We start from the raw sequence: 27557 nt of genomic DNA on the forward strand, positions 1-27557 counted from the left end.
AAATTTGCATTTTGTATATGTGCATTTAGCGTCAATCTCATAAATGGTTTCATATTCTTTATCATATTCAGTCTTACTGTTTTTGTTCATCTGTATGCTTTTAAAATTCGTCCATGTTTTTATGAATACATCTAATCTCATTCTTCTGATTACTGCATACCATGTAAGTGGGCTTCTGTCTTATGTTACCTAGTCTACAGCACATTTTATTTCTATTCACTCCTCCAGAGATGGAAATGTGGAATGCCTCCAAATCCATACCTATGTAATGTTCAGTTGTCCCAGCCATGACTATGAAATATCTTTTCATTTATTCAAATCTAAGTCCTTTACATTTTAATCCTTTTCCATAGAGCTGTTTTTATTCTTGGTTAAGCTAATTTCTAAGCCTTTCATACTTTTGTTGCTATTGCATCTTATATTTTTATTATATTTTCTAGTTGACTATTGCTTATATAGAGAAATGCTATTTTCATGTGCTTTTTTGCTTCAGTTCAGGAGTTCAAGACCAGACTGGGCAACATGGTGAAACCCTGTATCTACAAAAAATACAAAATTAGCTGGGCATAGTGGTACGTGACTGTAGTCCCAGCACTTGGGAGGCTGAAGTACTTCAGCTTTTTTGCTATGCATATTTATTCTTTGGTTATGTATCTCTGCACATACCTTGCCTAATTTATAATTAGGCTGTTATTGGGTTTTGAGAGGTGTTTACACAGGCATGCCTTGGACATATTGTGGGTTCAGTTCCAGACCACTACAATAAAATGAGTATCGCTTGAACCCGAGAGGTAGAGGTTGCAGTGAAATAGCGCCTCTGCACTCCAGCCTGGGTGATAGAGTGAAAACCTGTCTCAAAAAAAAAAAAAAAGTTATGTTTACACTACATTGTAGTGTATTAAGCATGCACTAGCATCATGTCTAAAACATAATTTTAAAGTTCTTTATTGCTAAAAATACTAACAATCACCTGAGGGTTCAGTGATTATAATATTTTTGCTGGTAGAGGGTCTTGCCTCAACGTTGATGGCTGCTGACTGATCAGGTTGATGGTTGTTGAAGGTTAGGGTGGATGTGGCAATATCTTAAAATAAGACAAGGATGAAGTTTGCTGCAGTGACTGATTCTTCCTTTCACAAAAGATTTTCCTGTAGCATGCGATGCTGTTTGCTATCATTTTGCCCAAAGTAGAACTTATTTGAAAATTGGAGTCAATCCTCTAAAACTTTACCTCTGCTTTATGAACTAAGTTTATATAATATCCTAAATCCTGTGTTGTCCTTTCAACAATGTTCACAGCATCTTCACCAGAAGTAGATTCCATCTCAAAAACCACTTCCTTTGCTTCACCCAAAGGAACCAACTTCTTATCTGTTCAAGTTTTATCATGAGATTGCAGCAATTCAGTCACATCTTCAGGCTCCACTTTTAATTCTGGTTCTTTTGTTGTTTTCATGATATCTGCAGTGACTTCCTCCACTCAAGTCTTCAGTCCCTTAAAGTTATCCCCGAGGGTTGGAATCAACTTCCTCCAAACTCCTGTAAATGTTGATATTTTTACCTCCTCCCAAGAATCACAAATGTTCTTAGTGGCGTTTGGAATGGTGAATCCTTTCCAGGTTTTCAATTTACTTTTCCCAGATGGCTCATAGGAATCACTATCTATGGCAGCTATAGCCTTTTAAAATGTATTTCTTAAATAATAAGACTTGAAAGTTGAAATTACTCCTTGATCTGTGGGCTGCAGAATGGATGTTAGGTTAGCAAGCATGAAAACAACATTAATCACCTTGTACATCTCCAGCAGAGCTCTTGAGTAACTAGATGCAGTGTCAGTGAGCAATAATACTTCGACCAGATTCTTTTTTTCTTTTTTTTTTTTTTTTTTTTGAGACAGAGTCTCACTCTGTCGCCCAGGCTGGCGTGCAGTGGCCGGATCTCAGCTCACTGCAAGCTCCGCCTTCCGGGTTCACGCCATTCTCCTCCCTCAGCCTCCCGAGTAGCTGGGACTACAGGCGCCCGCCGCCTCGCCCGGCTAGTTTTTTGTATTTTTTAGTAGAGACGGGGTTTCACCGTGTTAGCCAGGATGGTCTCGATCTCCTGACCTCGTGATCCGCCCGTCTCGGCCTCCCAAAGTGCTGGAATTACAGGCTTGAGCCACCGCGCCCGGCCCAGATTCTTTTTTTCTAACATTGGGCCTCGACAGTGGACTTAAAATATTCAGTAAACTGTGCTGTAAACACATGCACCATCATCTGGGCTTGTTCTTTCAGTTGTAGAGCACAGACAGGGTTGATGTAGCATAGTTTTGAAGGGCTCTGGGATTTTCAAGATGGTTAATAACTGTTGGCTTCAACTTAAAGTCATCAGCTGCATTAGCCACTAACAAGGGAGCCTGTACTTTGAGGCTTTGAAGCCAGGCATTGACTTCTCTCTAACTGTGAAAGTCCTAGATGGGCATCTTCTTCCAATAGAAGATTATTTTGTCTACATTAAAAATCTGTTATTTAGCATAGCTAACTTCATCAATGATCTTAGCTGGATCTTTTGGATAACTTGCTGCCATTTCTGCATCAACCCCTGCTGCTTCACCTTGCACTTTCATGTAATAGAGATGGCTTATTTTCCTTAGCCCTCGTGAGCTGACCTCTGCTGGCTTGACAGCTTGCAGAGGCTTCTTCACCTCTCTCAGCCTTCATAGAATTGAAGAAAGGCAGGGCCTTGCTCTGTATTAGGCTTTGGTTAAAGGGAATATTGTGGCTGATTTGATCTATCCAGATCATTCAAACTTTCTTCATATCAGCAATAAGGCTGTTTTTGCTTTCTTATTATTTGTGTGTTCACTGGAGTAGCAATTTTAATTTACTTCAACAACTTTTCCTTTGCATTCACAACTTGGCTACTTGATGCAAAAGGCCTAGCTTTCAGCCTGTCTTGGCTTTTGACATGCCTTGCTCACTAAGCATGATCATTTGTAGCTTTTAAATTTAAAGTGAGGGAGACGGGATTCTTTCATTCATTTGAACAGTTAGAGATCATTTCGGGTTATTAGTTAGCCTAATTTTAATATTGTTGTGTCTCAAGAAATAGGGAGACCCAAGAAAAGGAAGACAGATGGGGAACAGTCAGAACACATATAACATTTATTAAGTTTACCATCTTATATGGGTGTAGTTTGTGGCACCCCAAAACAATTAAAATAACATCAAAGATCACTTTTCACAGATGACTATAATAGATATACTAATAATGAAAAAGTTGGAAATACTGTGAGAATTACCATAATATGAAACAGAGTCATAAAATGAGCATGTGTTGTTAGAAAAGTGGCACCATAGACTTGCTTGTCACAGGGTTGCCACAAACTTTCAATTTATGAAAAACACATCTGCAAAGCACAATAAAATGAAGTTTGCCTGTGTGTTCTGGATACAACATGTTTGTCAGATATGTGATTTGCAAATATTTTCTCCTAATCTATGGCTTGTCTTTTCACATCTCTTAATAGTGACTTTCAGAAAAAAAAAAAAAAGAAATTCTTAATTTTGATGAAGTCCATTTTATCAATTTTTTTCAGAGATGTGCTTTTGATGTTGTAACTAAAGGATCTTTGCCCAACCCAAATTGCAGAAATTTTCTCCTTTGCTTTCTTCTAGAAATTTTACAGTTTTGGCTTTTACATTTTACAACCATTTTGAGTTAATTTTTATATACGGTGAGAGGTATCCATCAGTATTTATGGATGGCATATGGATGTCCAGTTGTTTTAACACAAAGAGTTGAAAAGATTGTCATACCCTGAATTGCCCTTGCACATTTGTGAAAAATCAATTAACTACATATGAGTTTATTTCTGGGCTATCCTTTCTTTTCCTTTGGTCAGTTTATCTATCTTAATATTATTACTACACTGTCTTGATTACTGTAGCTTTGTGACTCTTACAGTCAGGTAGTCCAAGTCCTCCAAATTGATTTCTCTTATTCAAAAATATTTTGGTTGTTCTATGTCCTTTGCATTTCTCTATGAATTTTCAAAATAAATTTACTCATTTTTAATTGACAAATAATTGTATATATATATATGAGGTACAATATAAATTTTAAAAACATCTTGACATTCCTTGCTGGAGATTTTACTGGGAATGCCTTTGGTCAGTCAGTCCTTGGAAAACTTTGGAAAACTGACTTCTTAATATTGAGCCTTTCAATCTGTGAATACAATGTGTCACTTCATTTGTTTAGGTAGTCTTTAGTTTCTCTTTGGTATGTTTGTAGTTTTCAGTAAACAGATCTTGCACATCTTTTGTCAGATTTATTTCTAGGTATTTCATCTTTGTTGCTTTAGTAAAGTGGAATTTTTTATTTCAGCCCAATTCTTTTGTTATCTTTGTGATTGCTTTAGAATTTAAAGTATACACTTTAAATTTATTATACATCTTCATGTATAGTATGCAAACTTTACAGTAGTAAACTTCTATTTCTTCTCTTGACTTTTGCACTATTCTTGTCATATATTTTACTTCTATATATGTTGTAAATCCCACAATACATTGCTATTATGATTATTACCTTAGTCAATATGTTTTAAAGAAATTAAAAGTGAAAGAAAAATGTTATATAGATGTCCATTTTGTACATGTCCATTATGTACATGTTACGTACATGTACGTTACCATTCCCAGTGTCTTTCATCGTCTAGCGCATATATTTTTACTTCTTGAAGGACCTCCTTTGACTTTTCTTGTAGTGCAGATCTGCTGGTAATGAATACTTTTAGCTTCTTTATATATGAAAAAGTCTTTATTTTACTCTCATTTTAAAGATATTTTTCTTTTAGTACTTTAAAGATGTTGCTCCACTTTCTTCTAGCTTGCATTTGTTTTTCCAATGAGAAATGTGCTATTTTGGTTTGTTCCTCTATAAATAATGTCCTTTTTTCCTCTAACTGCTTTAAAGATTTTTCTCCTTAACACTGTTTTTGAGCAATTTGATTATGATGTGCCTTGGTATACTTTTCTTCATAAAAATGCTTGTTCTGAGACACAGTTAAGTTACTTGGAAACAATTCAATCCTTTCAAGCTTTGCTTTCAAGTTTTGTTAGGGAAGACCAAGCAGTGTTTAGTCCAGGATGCATTTTCCCGTTTCTGGACCAACATCATTCTTAATACTCTAACTGATAACCTGTGAATTATGAGCTTTTATATTCTTGCTGCTGAGAAGCAGTGCTATTCTAGGCTGTGTGAGTTTGGGGCACTATCCTCTTGAATCCTTTAGATTGTTTCTTTCCCTTTCTACACGTGCATGAACTGATGGGTAGTCAGCTGAATTCTTGGGGGAGGCCTTCTGCAGATCTTGAGAGTCTCTTTCCGGGCAGCTCTCTTCTCTCCAGTATTCTTTCCTACAACCTCTAGTTACTGTGGCCCTCCTCCTGAATTGTCAGCTCCATTTTTCAACTCAGGGAGACCACTGGGCTTTTCCTGAGTTCTTGTTCCTTGTGCCATGAGCTATAGAGTCTCTCCTGGCAGTAACCTGGGGTGACTGTAAGGCTCACCTTGTTTCTCATCCCTCAGGAATCACTCTCCCGTGTTGCCCAACATGCAGCGTTTAAGAAACTTTTTGTAAATTTTTTTTCAAAAACTTAGTTCAGGTAGAAGGTTAAGTTTATTCTCAATTATACCATCATGACCAGAAGCAGAATGAATTTTTTATAAGTTAAAGCATGGTTTCTCAATTTCAGCACTATTGACATTTTGGGCTAGACAATTATTTGTTCTGGGGCAGGGAGTGGAGTAAGGAACTTTTCCTGTGCATTATGTGATGTTTTACAGCATCCCTGTCCTCTACTCACTAGATATCAGTAGTCTCCCACCTGGTCCCAGGTCAGACAACCAAAAATATCTGTGGACATTGCCAAATGTCCCAGAGGGTAGGGTTGCTGTTGGTGAGGAATCACCTCCAGTTGAGAACCACAGAATTACAGTGACTTAATAGCTATTTTTTTTTTTAATTGTCACCCTCCTTCACTTGTGTTCCCATATTTTTTCTTAACATCCTGAGTACAAGGAATTCCCAAGGAATGTTTTGAGCTCATGGCTATTGTTGCTTGCACATAGTGGCAAGAAAAGTGGGTAGGAACCACTAGCACAGACCTTTAAGACCATGGCTGAATAATACAGAATTTTTTGGGGCAGAGTCTGCCTCTGGAGAGAGAGGGAGTGCAGTGGTGCCATCTCACCTCACTGCAACCTCCACCTCCTAGGTTCAAACCATTCTCATGACTCAGCCTCCCAAGTAATCTCAGCAGCTGGGAGTACAGGTGTGTGCCACCACACCCACCTAATTTTTGTATTTTTAGCAGAGACAGAGTTTCTCCACGTTGGCCAGGCTGGTCTCAAACTCCTGACCTCAGGTGATCTGCCAGCCTCGGCATGCCAAAGTGCTGGGATTACAGGCATGAGCCAATGCACCTGCCTTTGACAAATTAAAAAAAAAAACAAAAATAAAAACAAAAAACCTTTCTATTATTCAATATCAATTTATTGTCAACGCAGAATTAATCAGGCTATGAGATTCCCATGCCTCAGCCTCCCAAATAGCTGGGATTCACCTGCCTAATTTTTGTCTTTTTAATAGAGATGGAGTTTCTCCACATTGGCCAGGCTGGTCTTGAACTCCTGACCTCAGGTGATCTGCCATCAGGGAGGACACTTCGGCCTCCCAAGTTGCCGGGATTACAAGCGTGAGCCACAGCACCCAGCCCTATAATCTGTTTCTAACAAAACCTTTCTATTATTTCTTATCAATTTGTTGTCAAGGCAGAATCGATCAGGCTATGGGAACTGAATTTACTTGTTATAACTAAAAAGCCAAACTGTTTCAATTTGTTAACAACAGCTGACTTCTGCTCTAGACTACTAGTAAAGTGTTTAATCAGTGCTGACCTCTGCTGGCGTGAAACTGGGAGGCGGAGCTTGCAGTGAGCGGAGATCGCACCACTGCACTCCAGCCTGGGCAACAGAGCAAGGTTCCATCTCAAAAAAAAAAAAAAAAGGAAAAGAAAAGAAAGGAGGAAGAAAGAACATGTTCTACCTCATCAGAATGAGAATACTGACCCTGACCTACCAGAGAAACGTCATGAATTACTCCAGAGAGTAGTTTCATCCATAGTATTTTCCTCCCTCCATTGACTTAATCAATTTTGTTTTCTTTCCTGATGATCTTTCACAAAAACAACTTTTAAAATCAATAGTAGAAATTGAGAAAACAAAATAAAAATTTAAATGTCTAGTTGGATAAATGTATATGTTCCCAACCCATTTAAATATGCTTTGTTTCTCATTTCTTTGCTGACCTGTAGCTGGTAAAGGTAAGTATTTTCATGATTTTTAAAATCAGATGTTTTTAAAATTTTTTAATGATACGATGTTTGAGGAATATCATGATCTTGTTTACTTAGCTTTATTGATTACAAAACAAAAAATGTCTATCACAACAAAAAAGTAGAAACAACCTAGTATCTACCATTCATACAGGCACAAGGGTAATAGCCACGAAGGTGTTGTAATAACATGCAAAACAAATGGTCAATATATGTTAAGTGGAAAAAATGCTAAATTACACATGTAGTATTATTTTCACTACATAAAAAGAACCCAATTGAAAAAGCAAAATATCGGTAGAATTACATCTAAAATATTCAGTGGATATGTTTTGTTGGAGGCAATAGTTGCTACTTTATTTCTTCTATATTTTATTTTTCTTTGAAGTATGTATTTTTATTTATTTTTCACAAACCCAGTGCTTTAGAATGAACTATGAATCTTAAAACTTAAAAAAAATCTTATTTTTTAAAAAATCTAAGCATACTAATAACTAAGAAAAATAAAATATTATAAAATCTAACTTACTGGAAGACAACCTTATCTTTTTGAGACATTACTAATATATATTTATAGGTTTCTCTAATAAGCAAATCTATTCCACTTCATTTTTTCTTTGAGTCTCTGGATATATAAAAATTCTAAGGGAAGAGAGTGGGCTGAAGGGGTGGGGATGAGGCTGGTAAACAATTTTTTCACTTCAAATATAACGTACTAGAGTTGCCAGATTGATGGACATTCTTTGGTTAAACTATCCTTCTTTGTTCTCTCCAACCAAAATGCAGTGCACGCACCCTGGTTTTCACTGTCTCTCAGTTATATATGTAACATAATACAATGTGTGTGTCACATAATACAATATGAATAGTAGTATTTGTCTTCCAATAATAAATTAATATCAAAAATGAACCGAAAAGCTGCCAGCTGCTTTTTATTTTTAAGCTAAATATTTTTAAAATATTAAATTGAAATATAAACTGACAGTTAATTTTGTGAACTTATTTTCATGATTGATCTAATATGTTAAATTTCACACTTCATAGGGAAGCATTTGTCTTTCCTTTACATTGAACATATTATTTCTAATAAATGTTCAACATTGGTTTACTTTACTTATTTGTGATTATAAGTTTCTGTGTTGATCAAAATTGTCATCATGCAAAAGTATTACTTATGTGTTATTTGCTGCAGAAAGCAAGATATGTTAATTCATACATCAGGTTTTGAATCAATTTAACCAAAAGAAGCTAAGCAGTTATTTGGGTCAATAATAGAGTTGTGAACAAACTCCTTTGCTTTTCAGCAGAAAGTATGTATACATAAAACATGGACATACTATTCAGGCTGATCTAGATAAAAGTTTAAATATTAAACTTTTCCTATTAAAACCTACATGGATGGTATAAAAAGAGAAGTGGCACCTACTTTGCTGTGCCACTTCTAACTTCCTGTAAATTTTCAAGCTTATGGGAGTTTTGAATTATAATAAGTGTATAATCAGATGTGAGTAGTGGTAAATGCAGCTACAGGTGAATTCCTTAACATAGGCCAGTTTTAAACATAGGACAGAAAATTGTATTATATTTCAAAAGGGTCATTTGCTGCTTAGTTCAGCTCAGTATTTTGCAGAGAGCAGTCTTGGCTGACAGCACCCTCTTAGTCCTTTTGATACTAGAGTTCCACTCCCAGACACCAGAGTGACCTCGGAATGCTAATAAATGGCTTCCTTTTCTCATCCAGAGTGCCCTTTTACATTTTTCTTTCCTTTTTCATCCATGATTTCTCACAACACTAGGAGCAGCAACAAATGCAGTACCATGAGAATTTGTTGCAAAGAAAAAATAAGTATTTCAATTATTTTTTTCAATCTCCCTGACTTAGATGACTTCAGTTCTCTCTGACTTAGATGCCTTTCCTGGGATTTGGATTCTTGAGCACTTAAGGGGCAGGTTGTGGTCAGTGCCCACCAAAAAGCTCTCTCACCACAGTGGGATCTACTAGCTCACTGATAGTCCTCATATCATTTTCTATGCTACCTATTTTCAAGTCTGTATTACCTATTTAAGTTGATACTGTCAGCCTACTTATTCTTTCCTCTTAACTTCCAACAGCTATTATCCTAATGAAAAAATTCAATTTTTAGGTTTCACTTACATAAAGCCTCTGTAACTTCTTAGATCTATAGCAAATAATAATCTTTCTCAATTTGGGTTTCATTCCATCTACTGTTATCACACCTGGTGACAGTACTGCCTAAAGACGCTCGAGCATATATCCAACTGTTGCCATAGAAACTCCATCAGTATCCTCAATTACCATGTCCCACATCTGTAGTTAGTCCATAGGTTAATCATCACAATTTATGACAGTTTTGCAGTATACTGCTTAAGCTCATAGCTTGTTGGTTTGTTTTGATAGTTGTCACATTGTTTCAGAAGACAGATTGAACTGAAATTTTCCATTATCAGAGAAATCTGAGTAACATCATGAATAATTTTCTGTTTAAAACTAGTCACCATAATATTGTGTTATAGTAACATTAATTGCAGATAATCCAATATAACGCAATTTTAAAGCCTTGGATTTGGTAATTGACTAAAAAGCATGTTTTGCATTTGATATAGATGATGCCTGTGTCTCTCAAGAGTAACATATAGTTATGTTATACCTGTAGAAAGCTATGTGAAAATATATCTTTATAAAAATAAGAAACTAGATAATATTTTAATGATATATGATTTTCTGTTTTGCATTAGTTCATGAGAGAACTTTAAAGTGAAAGATGGCAGGGAGGAAATGGGGAGATGTAGGTCAAAGGATACAAACTAGCAGATGTGTAGGATGAACAAGTCTAGAGATCTAATGTACAACATAACAACTAGAATCTATAAAATTGTACTGTTATTTTTGTTAAGTAAGTAGATTTTAGCTGCCCTGTCACAAAAAAAGCAGCTATGTGAGATGACAGATTTGTTAATTTGCTTCTGTATTGTAACCATTTTACTGTCTATATGTATCCCTTAACATCATGTTGTAAAGCTTAAATATACACACACACACACAATTTTACTACTAAAAAAGCATTTCAGTAGTATTACATCTGTTTCACTCCTCCTAGCTTTGATGGTATTGTTGCCTTACATTTCACTTTACAGTTTTTTGTTTTGGTTTGGTTTGGTTTGGTTTGGTTTTTTTGTTTGTTTTTTTTTTTGACGGGGGGCGGGGGTGTCGAGTGGGATGGGAATGTAGTCTAACTCTGTAGCCCAGGCTGGAGTGCAGTGGCGCAATCTCAGCTTACTGCAACCTTCGCCTCCCGAGTTCAAGCGATTCTCCTGCTTCGGCCTCCCAAGTAGCTGGGATTACAGGTGCCTGCAACCATGCCCAGCTAATTTTTTGTGTTTTTTAGTAGAGACAGGGTTTCACCATGTTGATCAGGCTGGTCTCGAACTCCCGGCCTCAGGTGATCCACCCACCTCGGCCTCCCAAAGTGTTGGGATTACAGGCGTGAGTCATCGTGCCCAGCACTTTTCAGTAATGTTATACACACTTGTATACATTGCTATTATTTTGTTTAAAACAAGGACCACAGGGCCAGCAAACTGAAACTGAATGCCTGTTCTTGAAAAAGAAGCTTTATTGAAACATAGCCTATCTACCTAGCTGCCTCTCTCTCTCTCTCACTCTCTATCTCTCTGTCTCTCTCCCCTTCCCGACCCCCCACCACCCTGTTTCATTCAGGGAGGTCAAGACTGTTACTTTTTTATTTATTTATTACATAAATTCGTGGAAACTAAGACTGTACTGCCACATGGTAATGTATTTTTGCATGAAATGTTCTGAATGGTGCTGATCTGATATAGAAAGAAAGAGGTAAAAATGTTTGATCTTTACAGCCTGTGTTTTAAAAGTGGGATGATTCCTAAGAACACATTTCACTTTCATAAAATTACAACACTGGAGAAGGTTGTTGATTTTCTTAAATAAAAATTTTAATGGGTTTGTTTGCCTGTTTTTTTCCGAGTAGAGTCTATATTTGTGACTCAAAGTGCTATCATTAATATCATTTTTATCACCAATGGTAATTGTTTGAAAAGTAATTTTCCATTCATGTGATTTGGAAAGACTTGTTACCTTAGCAGATAGATGGCTTGGAATTGTATTTCCTGAGGAAAGTACTGTATAAATTTACAAAAATATGATTTAATTATAGAAATTAACTATAGACCTTTTTTCAGAAACACATTTTTTATTTAAAGATTGTATGCCCATTTTTTAATTGCTTCTACAAATCTTTATAGTAAAAGAAGACTGATAGGTCTTTTTCCTGTGAAATTTATTACTATCCTGTTCTCAACAGATTAACCATTAATGGGCATTATTTTTAACTCCCTTCTCTGGTGAAAGAAATAAGGTATAAAATTTAGCAGATGTTTATAAAACTAGTAATTTCATTTCATAAAAATGGTACTACAAGAATTTTTTGCCGAGATAAATGGAAAATTGAATATTCTAAGGTACTTTTTTAAAATACAAAAGAATCTTCCAATTTTATAATATGTGTGATTTGCAGTTTTACTATTCTGCCTCCTATTCATCTGATATTATTTCACATTACATTATCATATCTTTAACTTTATATTAAAAGACTCAGAAGAATAAAATACAAAAGAAGTTGGATTGTATATTAGTTCACGAAAAGCTGTTTAGTTTTGTGTTTATCCAGTTAATATTAATTTTTCACATGTAATGTATTTAATCATTCAGGTAATTATTAAATGTGAAGGTATATGTATGATACTTTCTCCATGGATTATAACCTTATACCCTACACATCAGCAATCTGCCATTCATTGATTACTTGCTATATTCACCTTTTCCTATCTGTCATTAATGTGAGATGCACATTAGTTTGTGTATCTTTTTTTTTAGTGTGATTCTGAGGACCCTTCAGCTTGAATTATATAGTTCTTCCATCTACAAATATGGCTGAAAGTTGAACTTGACATGGATCAATATGATCTGGGCTAAAATATCTAAATGTGACTGATTATGTTAGCATCATGTCCACAGATCAATATTGAGTTTTATTATGAGTCTGACTCTGTAATTGGGTATAATCAATAAACTTTTGTCTCTTTTCCTTTACAATTTTAAGATTGTACTATATAGGTTTTAGAAACTACACTTAGCTTACATTTAGGACTCTGCTTTTCTTATGATGACCAGTAAGAGATCTATCTATGAATTTTAAGGAACAATGGAGCTTCCGTTTTACCATTGTGAGAAGAGTCCACTTTTATCTTGATAACTGATTGCTTGCTCAATATGCGCGATGTTTCTAACAGACCTAATGTAATAACACCCCAGCACTCCTTTGGGGTAGTGTGTGGCTTTTTCTCTCTGTACTTAGTAAATAACTCACATTGAAGACTTTGACAAAACATACCATTAATGAAAGCAATCATAAAAGCTTGCCTTTTGATAAACCCGCAGGGTCTACAGGCGTTGAAAGATGCAATCTGTAAAGAACAATAAATTTGGGCCTTTGATTGAAGTGCCATTTGGGACGTTATGCTTTGTCTGCATATTTGCACAAACATGATGCTCCCTTTTTTCATGTCTCTTAAACTTGAAGCTTGAGAGCGCTCATTGCCATTTTTACATTAAGGATGCTCCCATTAAAAGCTCCCTACAAAAAGAAGACTGGAAGTGATCCAGCTGAAGTGTGTGTGTTCAATTCTGCCCTAGTTTGCCATTTGGAAAGCAGACTTCTGGGCATCATTGCTGTTTTTTATGAATAGATCTTGGTTCTTTTCTAGTCAATTCCATCAGTAAATGGAGATTTAAAATACAACTTTTCTCAGCGTTGGAAAATAAGATTATTCCTCTGATGGATATTAGATATAGCTTTGAATGGAAATGTAATTACTGCATTCTAAATGATTTGTAGATTTTTTGCTATCATTTTTACTTAGGCTTCAAAAATTTTGCAATTTATGTTAATATGCTGAACTGTTGGCCTCATATTTCATATTTCAGACTACTGATAAAAGGTAGTCTTCTGTTTGAGTCCTGCATTTTGTATTCTTCACAACCTGTATCTGTCCATCATTAAGCCTGAAAAGTAAATATACTTTACATGCTTTCCTGAATTTACAGATGCAGATCGTTTTCAGAAACATGGTATGGATGAGTTTATTTCTGCAAACCCCTGCAAGCTTGATCATGCCTTCCTTTTTAGAATACTCCAGAGGCAGACTTTGGATCACAGACTGAATGATTCCTATTCTTGCTTGGTGAGTACAAGTCTGTATCTAGTCCCCTATAAGTTGGAATAAAAGATTTTAGAAAGTGAGAAATACTTGTTATAAACCAGCATTTTATTCCTGACTCATTTAATAATGGTAGTTGGAGTGAGGGATAAAGGATTCCAATCGATTGCTTCCCAATTTAAAAATTATACACTTGAAGACCACTGCTGTGCCACTCAATAGACAGGAGAATAGACTCAAATAGATGCTAAACTGTGGTTTATCAGTCCCTTTAAAGAAGGCTCAGTGAAAATAGAAGGCTTTTAATAAAGATTTTTTAAAACCACTGTTATAGTACTTACAGACATTTTAAGGTTGGAGTTCTGTTCCCCAGATGTTGACACCTCACATTTCTCTCTTTTGTTCTTAGAAGGACAACCTAAGTGGCAGGGGAAAGAAAGAATGGAATTAATATGACAGGAGCTATACATAACAAAGGAAAGTTTTAGTTTCATCTAGCCATCCAAAGTATAACTTGAATTCCTTGACAAAAGGAAAGGAGTGAATTAAATTGAGTAAACTATTTCCTGGTATGTGTTGAAATTGTAGCCAAAATTTGGGATATGAAGTATAATTTATTTAAAAGGAATGCTTAACACCTCAGAATATGGGGACTAAACTTTATAACCTAAAAATTATGTGTTTTTCCAAACATTTACATTGTGAATAGCAATTCCTCTGAAATTTTTGCAGCCAGAAAATGCGTATTTCTATCACCACTTTAATCTCTTGGACACTGAACATGGTACAGGTTGAATATCCCTTATCCAAAATGCTTGGGACCAGAGTGTTTCAAATATTGTATTTTCTTCAGATTTTGGAATATTTGCATTATATGTACAAGGTGCGCATCCTTAATTCAAAAATCCAAAATCAGTTTCCTTTGAGCATTGTTAAAAGAAAAACCTTAGCCTAATTAAGTTTAACAGAGTTTAATTGGGCAAAGAAGAATTCATGAATCAGGCAGCCTCCTCAGCCAGAGTAGGCTCAGAGACTCCGGCATAGCCATGTGGTGGAAAATGTTTTATAGACAGAAAAAGGAAAGTGATGTACAGAAAACAGAAGTAAGGTACAGAGACAGCTAGATTGGTTACAGCTCAGCATTTGCCTGATTTGAACACAGTTTGAACAGTTGGCCACCTTTGATGGGTCAAAACTCAGTGATTGGCACAATAGTAGACTACAGTGTACTTACAACTCCATTTGGTTTATAATTCACGATGTATAGAGAAACCTTTAGGCTGAACTTAAAATATGTAAGGAGGCAGCTTTAGGCTAAACTTGATTTAACAGGATCATGCAGATGCTCAAATATTTTGGATTTTGGAGCTTTCCAGATCTGGGACTTTTGGATTTGGGATGCTCAACCTGAAACTTCATGCAATAAAGTTACATTCGGTTTAAGATTTCAGACAAAATGCCACCCCTCATTGGAGATACTTCAGAGAGGAAGAAGTGAAATAACTTTTTGCCACGCTGACACTAACAGTTCATTAATTCATTTATAGATGTTTATTAAGTATAATTTGAACCTGATCCGACTCAAACTTTACAATCATGTGGAGAGTAAAACATATCATCTCAAAATCCTAGTCAAGCTTTTCATGGACAAACACATAGAGTGAACATCAATAAGGGATAGTGCCCTCTTGGATTCCACTCAAACACATTATTCAATTATCAAAAGCTGTTTTGATTTTGTTGATGACCCCTAGTGTAATATGGAGTCTGAGGAGAATGCTACAAGGTCTTCCACTGCACCTAGAGGGGAGTGAGTGTGATTTGCTTAGAAAGTGTTTCGGAGGCAAATGACTGAATACAAATCATGACTCAACAACTGATTTGCAGTGTGGTCTTGGACAATTCACTTAACATCCCTGAGCTTTAGCTTATTTATCTGCAACCTGGAAACCATGTAACTACCACGCATGATGGTTCTTCTCTTACTCCTTTTCTTTTCTTCCTCCTTTCCTTTATTGCCTTCTCACCTTTTTCTCATTATTCTTTTCTTTCTCTTACATGATTACCCTGCCCCCTTTTAAAATTCTCTATACTCCCTTCTTTTCTTTTGCTATCTTAATCTATATAAATCCATATAATTTATCAAGATATTTTATAAGCCAGCTCCACCGGACGCTGCCTTCCAGGTTTAGCCACATAAACTGCCTGCTGTGTTCAGGTGGCATGCATGCACACACATACATTCTAACATCTCATTTCAGGAGGAACAGAAGCTGCTAATATAAAGCATTAACTCTGTTACATTGTTCATAGGAAGACAAACAGAATGAGAAAAATATCCCAGATATTTAAGTTCCCAAATAGTACATGTATACTGCTGCTAAACTTAATGACATTTTCTTTTGGTTCACTTTATAAAACTTTTCCTGAACAAGAAATTTCATCTATAATGTCGTCTTCCTTCTCTTTTTAATTGATTCGTAAAGAGACTGAATTTTTTGGAGTAACACTCTTTGTGTGTGATAATTTAGATCCTATGAATAAATTTGACTAATTTTGAGTGACAGTGGAGAAGCACAAGTTACCCATGTCTTGCTGTGACAGTAAAGAGAGAATAGCATTAGGTTGCCAGTGTCCCAAATCAGTTTCAAAATTGATGATATTAGCTCTTCATGAAACATACCACTAATAAAATAAATGTCAAGGTACTTTCATGCAGCTTCTGCTTATAAGGCCTAAAAGTGCCTTCAGGAAAGCAAATAGTAGTATAGAAAGAAAATACATATCTATGTATCTTTTTTTATTTTGCAGGGATGGTTTAGCCCTGGCCAAGTCTTTGTGTTAGATGAGTACTGTGCCCGTTATGGTGTGAGAGGTTGTCACAGACATCTCTGCTACCTTACAGAACTGATGGAACATTCAGAAAATGGTGCTGTCATTGACCCTACCCTGCTCCATTACAGCTTTGCATTCTGTGCCTCTCATGTGCACGGCAACAGGTATTTTTACTTGCAAATACAAAGTGAAATGTATGGGGTTGACTATGGAAAAGAGAGAAAAATGTGCTTTGCCATTATTACCTAGTAACAGATTTTAAATAGCAAACACCTCTTACAAGAAAAAAAAAAAAAAAAAAAAACGACAGAGAAAAAAGTGTGCATCAATATGCTGTTGATTTAGGTGGGCTATACTTCATGTTTCTTTTTGCTGGTAAAGCCACTTGAAAGAGAGAGAGAAAATATATCTGTGAGATTAGAAACTGCCTTTTATTTCTTATATACCACGTAGTAGTAGGTCTGAACAGCCTTAAGTATCCCTATGATTCCTGTTGTAATGCATACATGTGTCTGGGTAGGATGTGTTCATAGGTCTGTGTGTAACTAATGATCATTGCTTTTCCTCTGTGGAATAAATTTTCACTGATAAAACAAGATAAATAATGGGGTTTATGTAGAGTCTCTTCTCAGCCCCTTCCCTAATCCACACTTTAGAAACAAGTACTCTTGTTTTACCAAGATGCCAAAAAAATGCCTAATGTTGGCCTCCACAGCTATCTATCTCTGGGCTTAAAAATCTGTCCATATCATTCCACGTGGTGGCTTACGCCTGTAATCTTAGCACTGTGAGATGCCAGGGAGGGTGGATCACCTGAGGCCAGGAGTTCGAGACCAGCCTGGCCAACTGAGTGAAACCCCATCTCTATTAAAAAAAAAAAAAACAAACAAAAATTAGCTGGGCTTGGTGGTGCATGTCTGTAATCCCAGCTACTCAGGAGGTTGAGGTATGAGAATCGCTTGAACCCGGGAGGCAGAGGTTGCAGTGAGCCAAGATCGTGCCACTGCACTCCAGCCTAGGTAACAGAACAGGCTCTGTCTTTAAAAATAAAAATAAAAATAAAAAATAAATAAAAATCTGTCAATATCACTCCCCTTCTCTTAATCTTGCTCAGTACATATTTGATGAATGAATGAATACTTTCATTATTTGTGTTAATATCTCTTCTATTAATGGCCTATTAACTTTTTATTCATCTTTTTCTTTTCCCTCCTATCCCCAATTTGTGAACATCAATATTCTCTTACCATAGTGCCCCGTAACATTCTCTTTTTTACATTTCCATTGTTTATCCTAATTCTGGCCTTCATTTTTTTCTTGCCTATGTATCTGAATTTAACTCTTTATTACCTTTTTCTTTCTACAGTGTTCTACCAATCAGTCAAAAAAATTACAGAATAACTTTTACCACACTCTTTTTCAAAAAGCTTAAGTGATTTTCGATTATTAAATTAAAAATAGATTCCAAGTGATAGCATCATTTTCCCATTACCATCCTGTTCTATCTACCCATTCTTATCTCCACAAGATTTTACCCCAGAAAACCTGTTCATTCTCCATGTTTTTCTTTTTTCCAGTTTTAAAAAGTCAGACATCACAAAACTCATCTTAGAAGATTTCAGTTAACTCATTCAGACACAAGAACTTTTTATCCGTACTTATCTCGTTACCTTTGTCATATATACTTACGTGCTACATGTGTGTACATGCACACACACACACAGACACACACACTTGCTTCTGTTCCACTAGATCATATTTTAAAGGCAAAAATCAGTTCTCATTCATCTATTATCCTCCACGTACCTAAAACAGTGTGTTGCGTTTTGTAAGTACACAATAAATATCTGTTGAAGTCCTTTGAAGTCCCCAGTGCTGCCATTTCTCAGCTTACAATAAAATAAGATTGATCCTTGTCTCACAGTCTACTCAGGTTTTCACTTTATTTTGGAGCCCAGCCTTGATTTAGAATTAGGAGGATGTTGCTGATTTTAGTAGTTTTTTTTCCCACTATCTCACACTCAACCCTCTGCACTTAGAAAATATGGGGGTACAGGTGTCAGTCAGGGTGGCTAACTTGATAGGAGCTGTTTTACTAAAACTGTCTCTTGTCTCGTGACTCTGTCTCAATTCCTTCTGACTAAGGGATATCTGACAAAGGTAATGAGATAAGTACAGATAAAAAGTTCTTAGTGTCTGAATGAGTTAATTCCAGCACTAGGCAGACCTCTGAAATGCAAGAGGATGAGAAGGTTTCAGTGAAACAGACAAACCCAAAGCAAATTGTATAATCAGAATATTTTATTCATCCACACAGAAAGGTAAAATTAAATTGGGAACATAAAGTGGGAAATTCAGCTAATGTGCCCCCAAAATATATGTGTTGGAGACACATTGTAATGGAAAGTTACTGAGGCAACAAGGAGCTACTGCTGCTGCCTGGGAGGCAGCCTGATTTGACTCTACTGGTTGCCATAGTTACTTTTATTCTGTAAAACTATTGTTTTCTTTATAATGATACTCTGTAATGTGTAATTCAAAGTATGTTTATATGTTCATGCATATATTATCTTTAATATTGCACATGAAATCCACTTTCCCAAAGATTAAACTATGTACACATTCAGGTATCTCTGGTGGTGTTTTAGAATCGAAATTTGAATCAGTCTCTGATTCAGCATTGAGGTGTCATATAGCTTAAGAAGAAGAAGAAAGGAAGAAGTATAGGGTTGAGGGAAATTTGAACCTCAATTTAGGATAGAAATTATCCAAGATAAGCTGAAATTATGGTTTCCTGTGACGTTTACAGTCCAACAGATGTCATTCAGAAATACTATGCTGCCACAGTGAAAGACCAGAAAGAGGCAAAAGATCTTCACTTGAATCCCGGCTCTGAAATTTGCAAACTGACCCATGTTCAACAAATCACTTAACCTTTCTGAAACTCAGAGTTATCATACATAAAAGGGGCAAATACTAATGTGAAAGTACTACATAATTATAAAATACTATCAGTATTAATTACTCTTACTATTCTAATATATTTTCCTTTGCCATTTAACCCAAGAGGATATAAATTGTGAGATGAAAAAAATGTAAAAACTATGTAGTTAGGATTGTACCTCATTCTAAATAGAAATATTTCAATGTGTATATAATTATACTTCTAATTTCTTTGTTAATAGAATATTCAGGTTTTGGCAACCTCCCCTTGTGAGAATGTGCTTCTCTTATCCATGTCTGTAGCATCTGATATTTATACAGACTTTTGTTTAAAAATACTGTCAATGTCAAGTCTGACTTTTCTACAGTGTTTGCCATAGTCTTATTTTATGATCATTTTTACATCTGTCAAGACACATATTCAGAGAGTCATTTTGCTCATTACCTGAACTACCTCTGTCATAAATTCAAAAGGAGAAAAGATTTCCTTTTGTTATTGACTGAAGTGAAGGACAACAGTGCTGTCTGGATTTGAAATTTTTCAGGGAGCACATCCTATTGCACAGTGTTGAGCTCTCTAGGTGTGTTCTTTCTGTACAGATACATCTCTGAATAGCACTCTGAGTGTTTCAGAAATAAAAGAATAGAGTTAAACAGAAAAGGTCTGGCTGGTACTAAGACTGAGGAAGAGAGAGAAAAAGAAAGGAAGAAAGAAAAAGTGAGTCAAGGACAGAAACAGACCCACTCATGCAGGATGATAGCCACACACATCTCTGAATAACACAACCACTCATTCAGCCATAGTGCCGCTGAGGACTGACAGGAAGGAGAAAAGAGGCTTTCAGAGACAATGCATCACAGGGCAAAGTTCTAGGTTGATATGTGTGGTTATACATCTTGGTTTTGTAAGTCAGGCTGAGGGTGGAGAAACTGAAGCAGCAACACAAAATGGCTTTTATGTCCCAATTTAATGTAAGGCATACAGTGTATTCACTGACTCCTCTACAGTTTTGTAGGGCTGTCTTAGAGCTGCTGCATGCCTGACAAAGGACAGCTCAGATGTGCTTGCTTTCAAGTACAGGACACAAGAGTACAACATGACTGTAGTTTTATATATAAAATAATCTCAATTTTCTGTGGATTCCAGATTATATCACAAAGTTGTAAGTAACCTTAATGGGCATCAGTCAAATCATCATATCATAATACCTCTGTCTTCACAGATGCTAACCTTTCCCCTTGACTGTCACTTCAGAAATTATGCCTCAAACTTCCCATCTGTAATTTTAGAGACAGTGATTCATTTTTTGAGAAAAAACATAGATAATTGCATCAAATAGGATCATAAAAAGTGTTCACTTAATTCAAGTCTTGGATATGTGACTATATAGAAATTAAGTATACATGACACACACGTTGTAAACGGAGAGACTTACTTTTGGGGCAGGTGAGCAACCAGATGAAAGGTCATAAGCAAGGTTATCCTTAGGTAATGTACCTGATCTGACAGGTTTTATGCCATGTGCTAAATGTGCAAAGGCAGAAGGGACGGGTTTGGGGGAGTATATTTCAAATATTATTAGAGGTATTTTTATTTTATCAAAAACTATGGAACAACCCTAAATCTACCTAAAGCAGACTTTCCTAGCAATATTGATACTCACCCAACCTCAAGTTCAGTACTGAAGCAAGATAATTGTGCCTTTCAAAACAAAACAAAACAAAACAGACAAAACCAGAGAAAAAGAAAAGGGGAAGGGAAAGACGCGGTGTGTTGGAAATAATCTCTGAGTTAGGAATGAGAACATCTGTGTTCCCGTTCTGGCTCTTCTACTGATGAACTACTTAACTTTGAGCAATTGGTTTTAATCTGTCTGAGCCTCAGTTTCTCCCTATGTACCTTGTGAATAATAAAATCAATGCTACCTACTCAGTATGGTTCCTAAATAGGTCAAATAAATTTCTGTAAGTACTTTGTAAATGATGAAATATTGCTTAAATAGCATGTAGTAATTTTTTTAATGCAGTGTATTAGTTAAATGAGCTTTTGGGGATTGTTCTGTGAAGCACTGCAGTGCTCAGGTGAATTTTGTTATGACAACATACCACAAACAGGTTTCAATCAGAAGGGTGAGAATGGAAGAGCCCTGAGTCAGTACCTCACCTCATCTACTATCCGTGGTCATGGGGAAAAGCCATGCTGAAGTTCTGGGGCCTCCCTGCCTACCTCCCCCATGCTGCTGAAAAACATTGTGGGCCCCAGAGTGGAGTGGCAAAGAGAGTGAAAAGCAGGAGCCCAGAACCTCGTCATCTGGGATAAGTATGTAGACAGACCGCAATTTGGAAAATAGTTGCTAAGGTCACCTAATTAATTTCCTCTGATTTCCTTCCACACTTTCCATTCAATCTCTGCAACTCCTCGATCTTTCTGAGATATTAAATAAAACAGCCTACTGGAGGTCTGAGGAAGAGACAAGACAAAGGAAATTTTTTAGTATATGTTAGACTATATCAGGTTAAGCATGAACAGAAACAAGGGCTACACCTTAACATAGCTTTTCTGAAACTTCATACCTTTAGAGCCTTCTTCTTGTCAATAGTTAGGTGTGGGACAAGGTTTTTGGGTCTTGAGTTGGATCTTCTTTTTTTTTTTTTTTTTTTTTTTTTTTGAGACGGAGTCTTGCTCTGTCACCCAGGCTGGAGTGCTGTGGCCGGATCTCAGCTCACTGCAAGCTCCGCCTCCCGGGTTCCCGCCATTCTCCTGCCTCAGCCTCCGGAGTAGCTGGGACTACAGGCGCCCGCCACCGCGCCCGGCTAGTTTTTTTGTATTTTTTTAGTAGAGACGGGGTTTCACCGTGTTCGCCAGGATGGTCTCGATCTCCTGACCTCGTGATCCGCCCGTCTCGGCCTCCCAAAGTGCTGGGATTACAGGCTTGAGCCACCGCGCCCGGCCTTGAGTTGGATCTTCTTATCATTTTTAACAGAGTAAGTTTTTCAAAAACAGTATGTAATGCTGTATGTAGAAACAAACAAAGAACGCTCTATATGTACATGGATGCCATTTACCGCTACTATTGCCATTCCAGTTTGATATTTGTAGATCTATGTTTATGTACAAAATTGGCTTGTTATTTTACTTTCTCATACTGGTTTTATCAGAATTGGGTATCTAGGTTATTGTAGCCACATAAAATGAACTGGGGAGCTTTCCCACTTGCTCTGTATAAGACTTGAATGGCTTTTTGTAGTTTACCAATAACTCATCCTTTATTTATTTATTGTTTTTTATAAATCACTAAATCAGAGTCTGTTTTATTTTGAATGAATGTAGACTGAAGTTTATCTTTATAATAAAAAAGGAAAACAAGAATATAAGGGTATTAACACATGCTACCTCATAATTAAGGCCAACGTCAATCTGTTTAAGAAAATAAACTATCCAAATATTCTGTAAGACTCACTAAAATCTATTAACATAATTAAAACATGAAATGAGCTTTAAGCAATATAATCTACTTATACTACTGCCTTAAAAAGTTAATTCCAAAACAACGTTGATCAAAACTTGAAATTGAAACTTCTAGGTAGCACTTTTAAGTATCTGAACTCATCTTGCTTGAAAATACATGATAATGTATGCATACTACACCCAGATGACTCCTTCCCAGTCATCCTAATTAATAAAGTCTTACCATATGAGTATTCTCTTTGTTAAAGCCATAAGTACCTTTGGCATTTAGGTATGCAATAATACTTGGAACACTGCCCGGGATGAAAACAAAAAAATATGTAAGGCACATGTTAAGCATTTTATGAAGACCACTTAATTTCACTAAAGAGAGACAGGAAGAATTGGACTGATTTTCCACATAAACTCCCTGGGTGGTTTGCTGAACATCTTGATAGTAAGCAAGTTTGTGGAAGATCCTTTACAGCCTATTCACTCATTGTTAACATGGTATACTCTTTATAAATATTAATGTTCACAGGTAACAAAGAATCCATCTATATCAAAAACATTGCTACCTAAATTTTGAGAAGATTGAACTAATTATACAATGAAACATTTCCTCAATTAAAACTCTTTAAAATTTAAATGATCTTTTTAAATTTTAAATTAATTTTTATTATTATTATACTTTAAGTTCTAGGGTACATGTGCACAACGTGCAGGTTTGTTACATATGTATACATGTGCCATGTTGGTGTGCTGTACCCATTAACTCATCATTTACATTAGGTATATCTCCTAATGCTATCCCTCCCGCCTGTCCCCTCCCCACAATAGGCCCCGGTGTGTGATGTTCCCCTTCCTGTGTCCAAGTGATCTCATTCAATAACTCATCTTTTAAACCAGTGGTCCCCAACCTTTTTGGCACCAGTGACCGGTTTCATAGAAGACAATTTTTCCACGGAGTGGGTAGAGCAGTAGGGTGGGGGATGGTTTGGGGATGAAACTGTTCACCTCAGATCATCAGGCATTACTTAGATTCTCATAAGGAGCACATAACTTGTCTGCACGGTTCACAATAGGGTTCAGGTTCCTATGAGAATATAATGCCGACCCTGATCTGACAGGAGGTGGAAGTCAGGCAGTACTCGCTTGCCTGCCGCTCACCTCCTGCTGTGTGGCCCAGTTCCAAACAGGCCATGTACTGGTACCAGTCCACAGCCTGGGTGTTGGGGACCCCTGTTTTAAACCATCTGGGCTTGGAGATTTATTTGTGGAAAGATTTTTAACTGTTGTAGTTTATGTTGTAGCTACAGAAATTCTCAGGTTTTCTATTTATTCTTGAGTCAGTTTGGGCAAGTTATGATTTTCTGGGAAATGGTGGATTTCATTAAAGTTATTAAAAGTATTGATATTAAGTTATTCAAGTTGTTTTCTTTGTATTTTTTGCTCGGTCTATAATTCTTCCCTTCCTCAGTCTAATATTGTTCATTTTTACCTTCTCTCTCTTGCTCGGTCTATAATTCTTCCCTTCCTCAGTCTAATATTGTTCATTTTTACCTTCTCTCTCTTTTCTTATCTTAATCCATCAAGTGTATTGATCTTTTCAAAGGAGCAACTTTTGGCTTTGTTGAACTCTATTCTTTTTTAGGTATACTTTTTATTTTACAATAATTTTATATTACAGATAAGTTACTAAGAGAGTGCATATTTCCGTTTCCCTTAACATTGGCACACTAGTATTAACTGAATACCAGTCCTTATTCAGATTTCACCATATTTTAAATTGATGTCCTTTTTTCTGCTCCAAGATTCAATTCAGGATACCAAGTTGCACTTAATTGTCATGACTGTAACAGTTTCTTAGGGGTTTTTTGTTTGTTTTTCATGACCTTGACAGTTTTGAGGAGTACTAGTCAAGTGTTTTATCAAATGTCTCTCAATTTGGATTTGTCTAACATTTTCATGATTAGCCTGAGATTATGAGTTTTTATAAAGAGATGAAATACCCTTCTCATCACATTCTATCAGGGAGTACATAATGTCCACATGACATCTTGGTAGTATTTGTCACATTTCTCTATTGTAAAGATGTCATTTTTATTTTTTTCATACTCTATTTTGAAGAAAATAGCTAAGTTCAATACACACTGAAGAGGAGACAGGAAATAAACCCCACCTCCTAGAAGGAGAACTATGGGCATACATTATTCAGAATTCTTCTGTAAGGAATATATGTCTCTTCTTTCCAATTTATTTATTTATTTAACCATTTGTTTATATCTTATAGATTCATGTGCAGTTGCTTTATACCTTGGGTTCAATCTAATATATCTAAATTACTTTGTTGCTCAGATTATTCCTGCTGTAGCCATTGAAAGCTCTTTTATGCTGGCTCCCTTTGATATGCCCCACTCATTTAGTCTTTGAGCACTTTCTTAGTTTCTGGTAATCTGACATGCTGCAAGCTCATCTTTTATTTTCCCTACTCTAGCCCAAGAATTAATCAGTTCTCCAGGGAGCTCTGGTTTTGTTATTGTTGTTGTTTGTTTGTTTGTTTCTTTTTTAGAGAATGGTATTCAGAAACCAAGATCTAGGTGACATGTGTGCTTATTTCTGCTGGAAAAATCATGGCTTCCAGGCCCTCTCAGTTGGACAGGGCTAGGTGATATACGATGTATAATAATCCATGAGTTCATACTGACATCTCCAACTGAAATCTAGGACATCAACATTCATTTCAGCATGCTTTTCTTCCTTATCTTTAACTCATCTTTTCAACAGTGAGAAATCTTACTTCCACCATCCATTTACAAAATTGTTCAACCCCGATCTTCATGCAAAGCAGTTTTGGAATTCGCCAACTAGGCTATAGTACTTGTCTACAAAACCTTTCAGTTTCCAGTCAAAACACTGTTTTCCATAGATCAATAGGAAAGCAGCTTTGTCTCTCACCCTCTTTAGGTTATGCCATCTTTCCTAACTTCTTATGCTAGATGTGTAACTCACTACTTGTCAGCTTTTCTTCTTTTCTAAGAGTTTAGGGCTGTAACTTCCCCCACTAAATTCTGTTTTTACTACATATAGAAATGTCCTATGTACTATTTAATTAAAATTCATTCTAAGTAATTTTAACTTTTCATAATTTTTTGACACAAAATTATTTATAAGTATGTTTTGAAATATCTCGGGAGGCTGAGGCAGGAGAATGGCGTGAACCCAGGAGGCAGAGCTTGTGGTAAGCCGAGATCGCGGCCACTACACTTCAGCCTGGGTAACAGAGCAAGACTCTATCTCAAAATAAAAAATAAAAAAAATCTAAGAATATGAAACTTTTTTGGCTATTTTCTTGAGAACTGATTTCTTACCTAATTCCTTTGTGATCAGAGAATGTGATCTGTATGATACCAATTCTTTATAACGTGTTGAGATTTCCTTTGTGGCCAAATATGTGTCAAATATTATAAATGTTTTCTGTCACATTAAAAAAAATATATGTATTCTTTAGGCAGTGCAAACAGGATTTGTGTGGTTAAGATCTTCTAAAGTCTTGCTAATTGTTGCCTGTTTGATCTGTGGGGTTATGACCAAGTTGAATGGTGATCTACAACTGTCGTAGTGGTTTTTGCTTTCTATTTCTGTAAATTTTTACTTTGTATATTTTGAAGCTGGTTTTTGAGGGGTTGCTTTCTGTTAGGACAAGATCTCATTCTGTCACCCAGGTTGGTCTCAGATTCCTGGGCTCAAGTGATCTTCTTCCTTAGTCTCCCAAATTGCTGGGATTACAGGTATGAGCCACTGTGTCTGGTCCAAGGCTGTTCTGTATTCAAGCTTAAGATTGTTAGATATTCCTGGTAGAGGGACATTATTATCATCATTTGGTGATGGTCATCATAACTAATAATGATTTTTGCGTGATATGTAGGTGATTATTAATGTAGCTTTCTTTTGATGAATGTCTGATGTATGTTTGTTCACATGGTTAGCCTTTCTGTATTCTTGAATTTTAGTGTTTTTTGATTTTTTCTGTTTTTTTTGTTGTTGTTGTTTTTTGTTTGTTTTGTTTTGTTTTGTTTTTTGGAGACAGAGTTTCGCTCTTGTTGCCCAGGCTGGAGTGCAATGGTGCGATCTCGGCTCACAGCAACCTCCGCCTCCCAGGTTCAAGCCTTTATACTGCCTCATCCTCTGGAGTAGCTGGGATTACAGGCATGCGCCACCACACCCGGCTAATTTTGTATTTTTAGTAGAGACGGGGTTTCTTTATATTGGTCAGGCTGTCTCGAACTCCGGACCTCAGATTCGCCCGCCTTGGCCTCTCAAAGTACTGGGATTACAGACGTGAGCCACCGTGCCCGGCCGTATTTTAGTGTGTTATAAATAGTAACCTAGATTTTGATTTAGTTTTTCAATATGACTTTTTCTGTCTTTTAATTAGTTTGTTCCACTTACATTTATCATGTAATTGATAAAAGTAAATCACATATTAATAAAAGTAAATCAATTTCTACCATTTTATTTTAGGCTTTCTTTTTTGGCTCATGTTCTATAAACTTTTTGTTTCCTTTTTATTGGTATACTTTTTGTTTAATTGAAGTTATTTTCTTGAATTCTATTTTTTTTTTCTCTTAACAGTTAATATTTTCCAACAATTGCATTTGAGATTTACCAGGCATGTT

The 27557-nt window shown here is 36.2% G+C and overlaps 1 protein-coding gene across 16 annotated transcripts in view; it reads left to right on the forward strand.

The window, feature by feature from the left end:
• CADPS2 (calcium dependent secretion activator 2) overlaps positions 1-27557 on the forward strand; it is a 439469-nt gene that overhangs the window by 267432 nt on the left and 144480 nt on the right. For 12 of the 16 annotated variants that reach the window (XM_031665933.1, XM_031665918.1, XM_031665925.1 and 9 more), the window contains exons 11-13: positions 7359-7367; positions 13540-13676; positions 16464-16651. In XM_031665933.1, the coding sequence (XP_031521793.1) occupies positions 7359-7367; positions 13540-13676; positions 16464-16651 (334 nt within the window). The remainder of the gene's footprint in view (positions 1-7358; positions 7368-13539; positions 13677-16463; positions 16652-27557) is intronic. The other 4 variants (XM_031665919.1, XM_031665932.1, XM_031665923.1 and 1 more) reach the window with 1 other exon arrangement.

This window comes from Papio anubis, chromosome 4 (genome assembly GCF_008728515.1).
Source record: "Papio anubis isolate 15944 chromosome 4, Panubis1.0, whole genome shotgun sequence".
Lineage (NCBI taxonomy): Eukaryota > Metazoa > Chordata > Mammalia > Primates > Cercopithecidae > Papio > Papio anubis.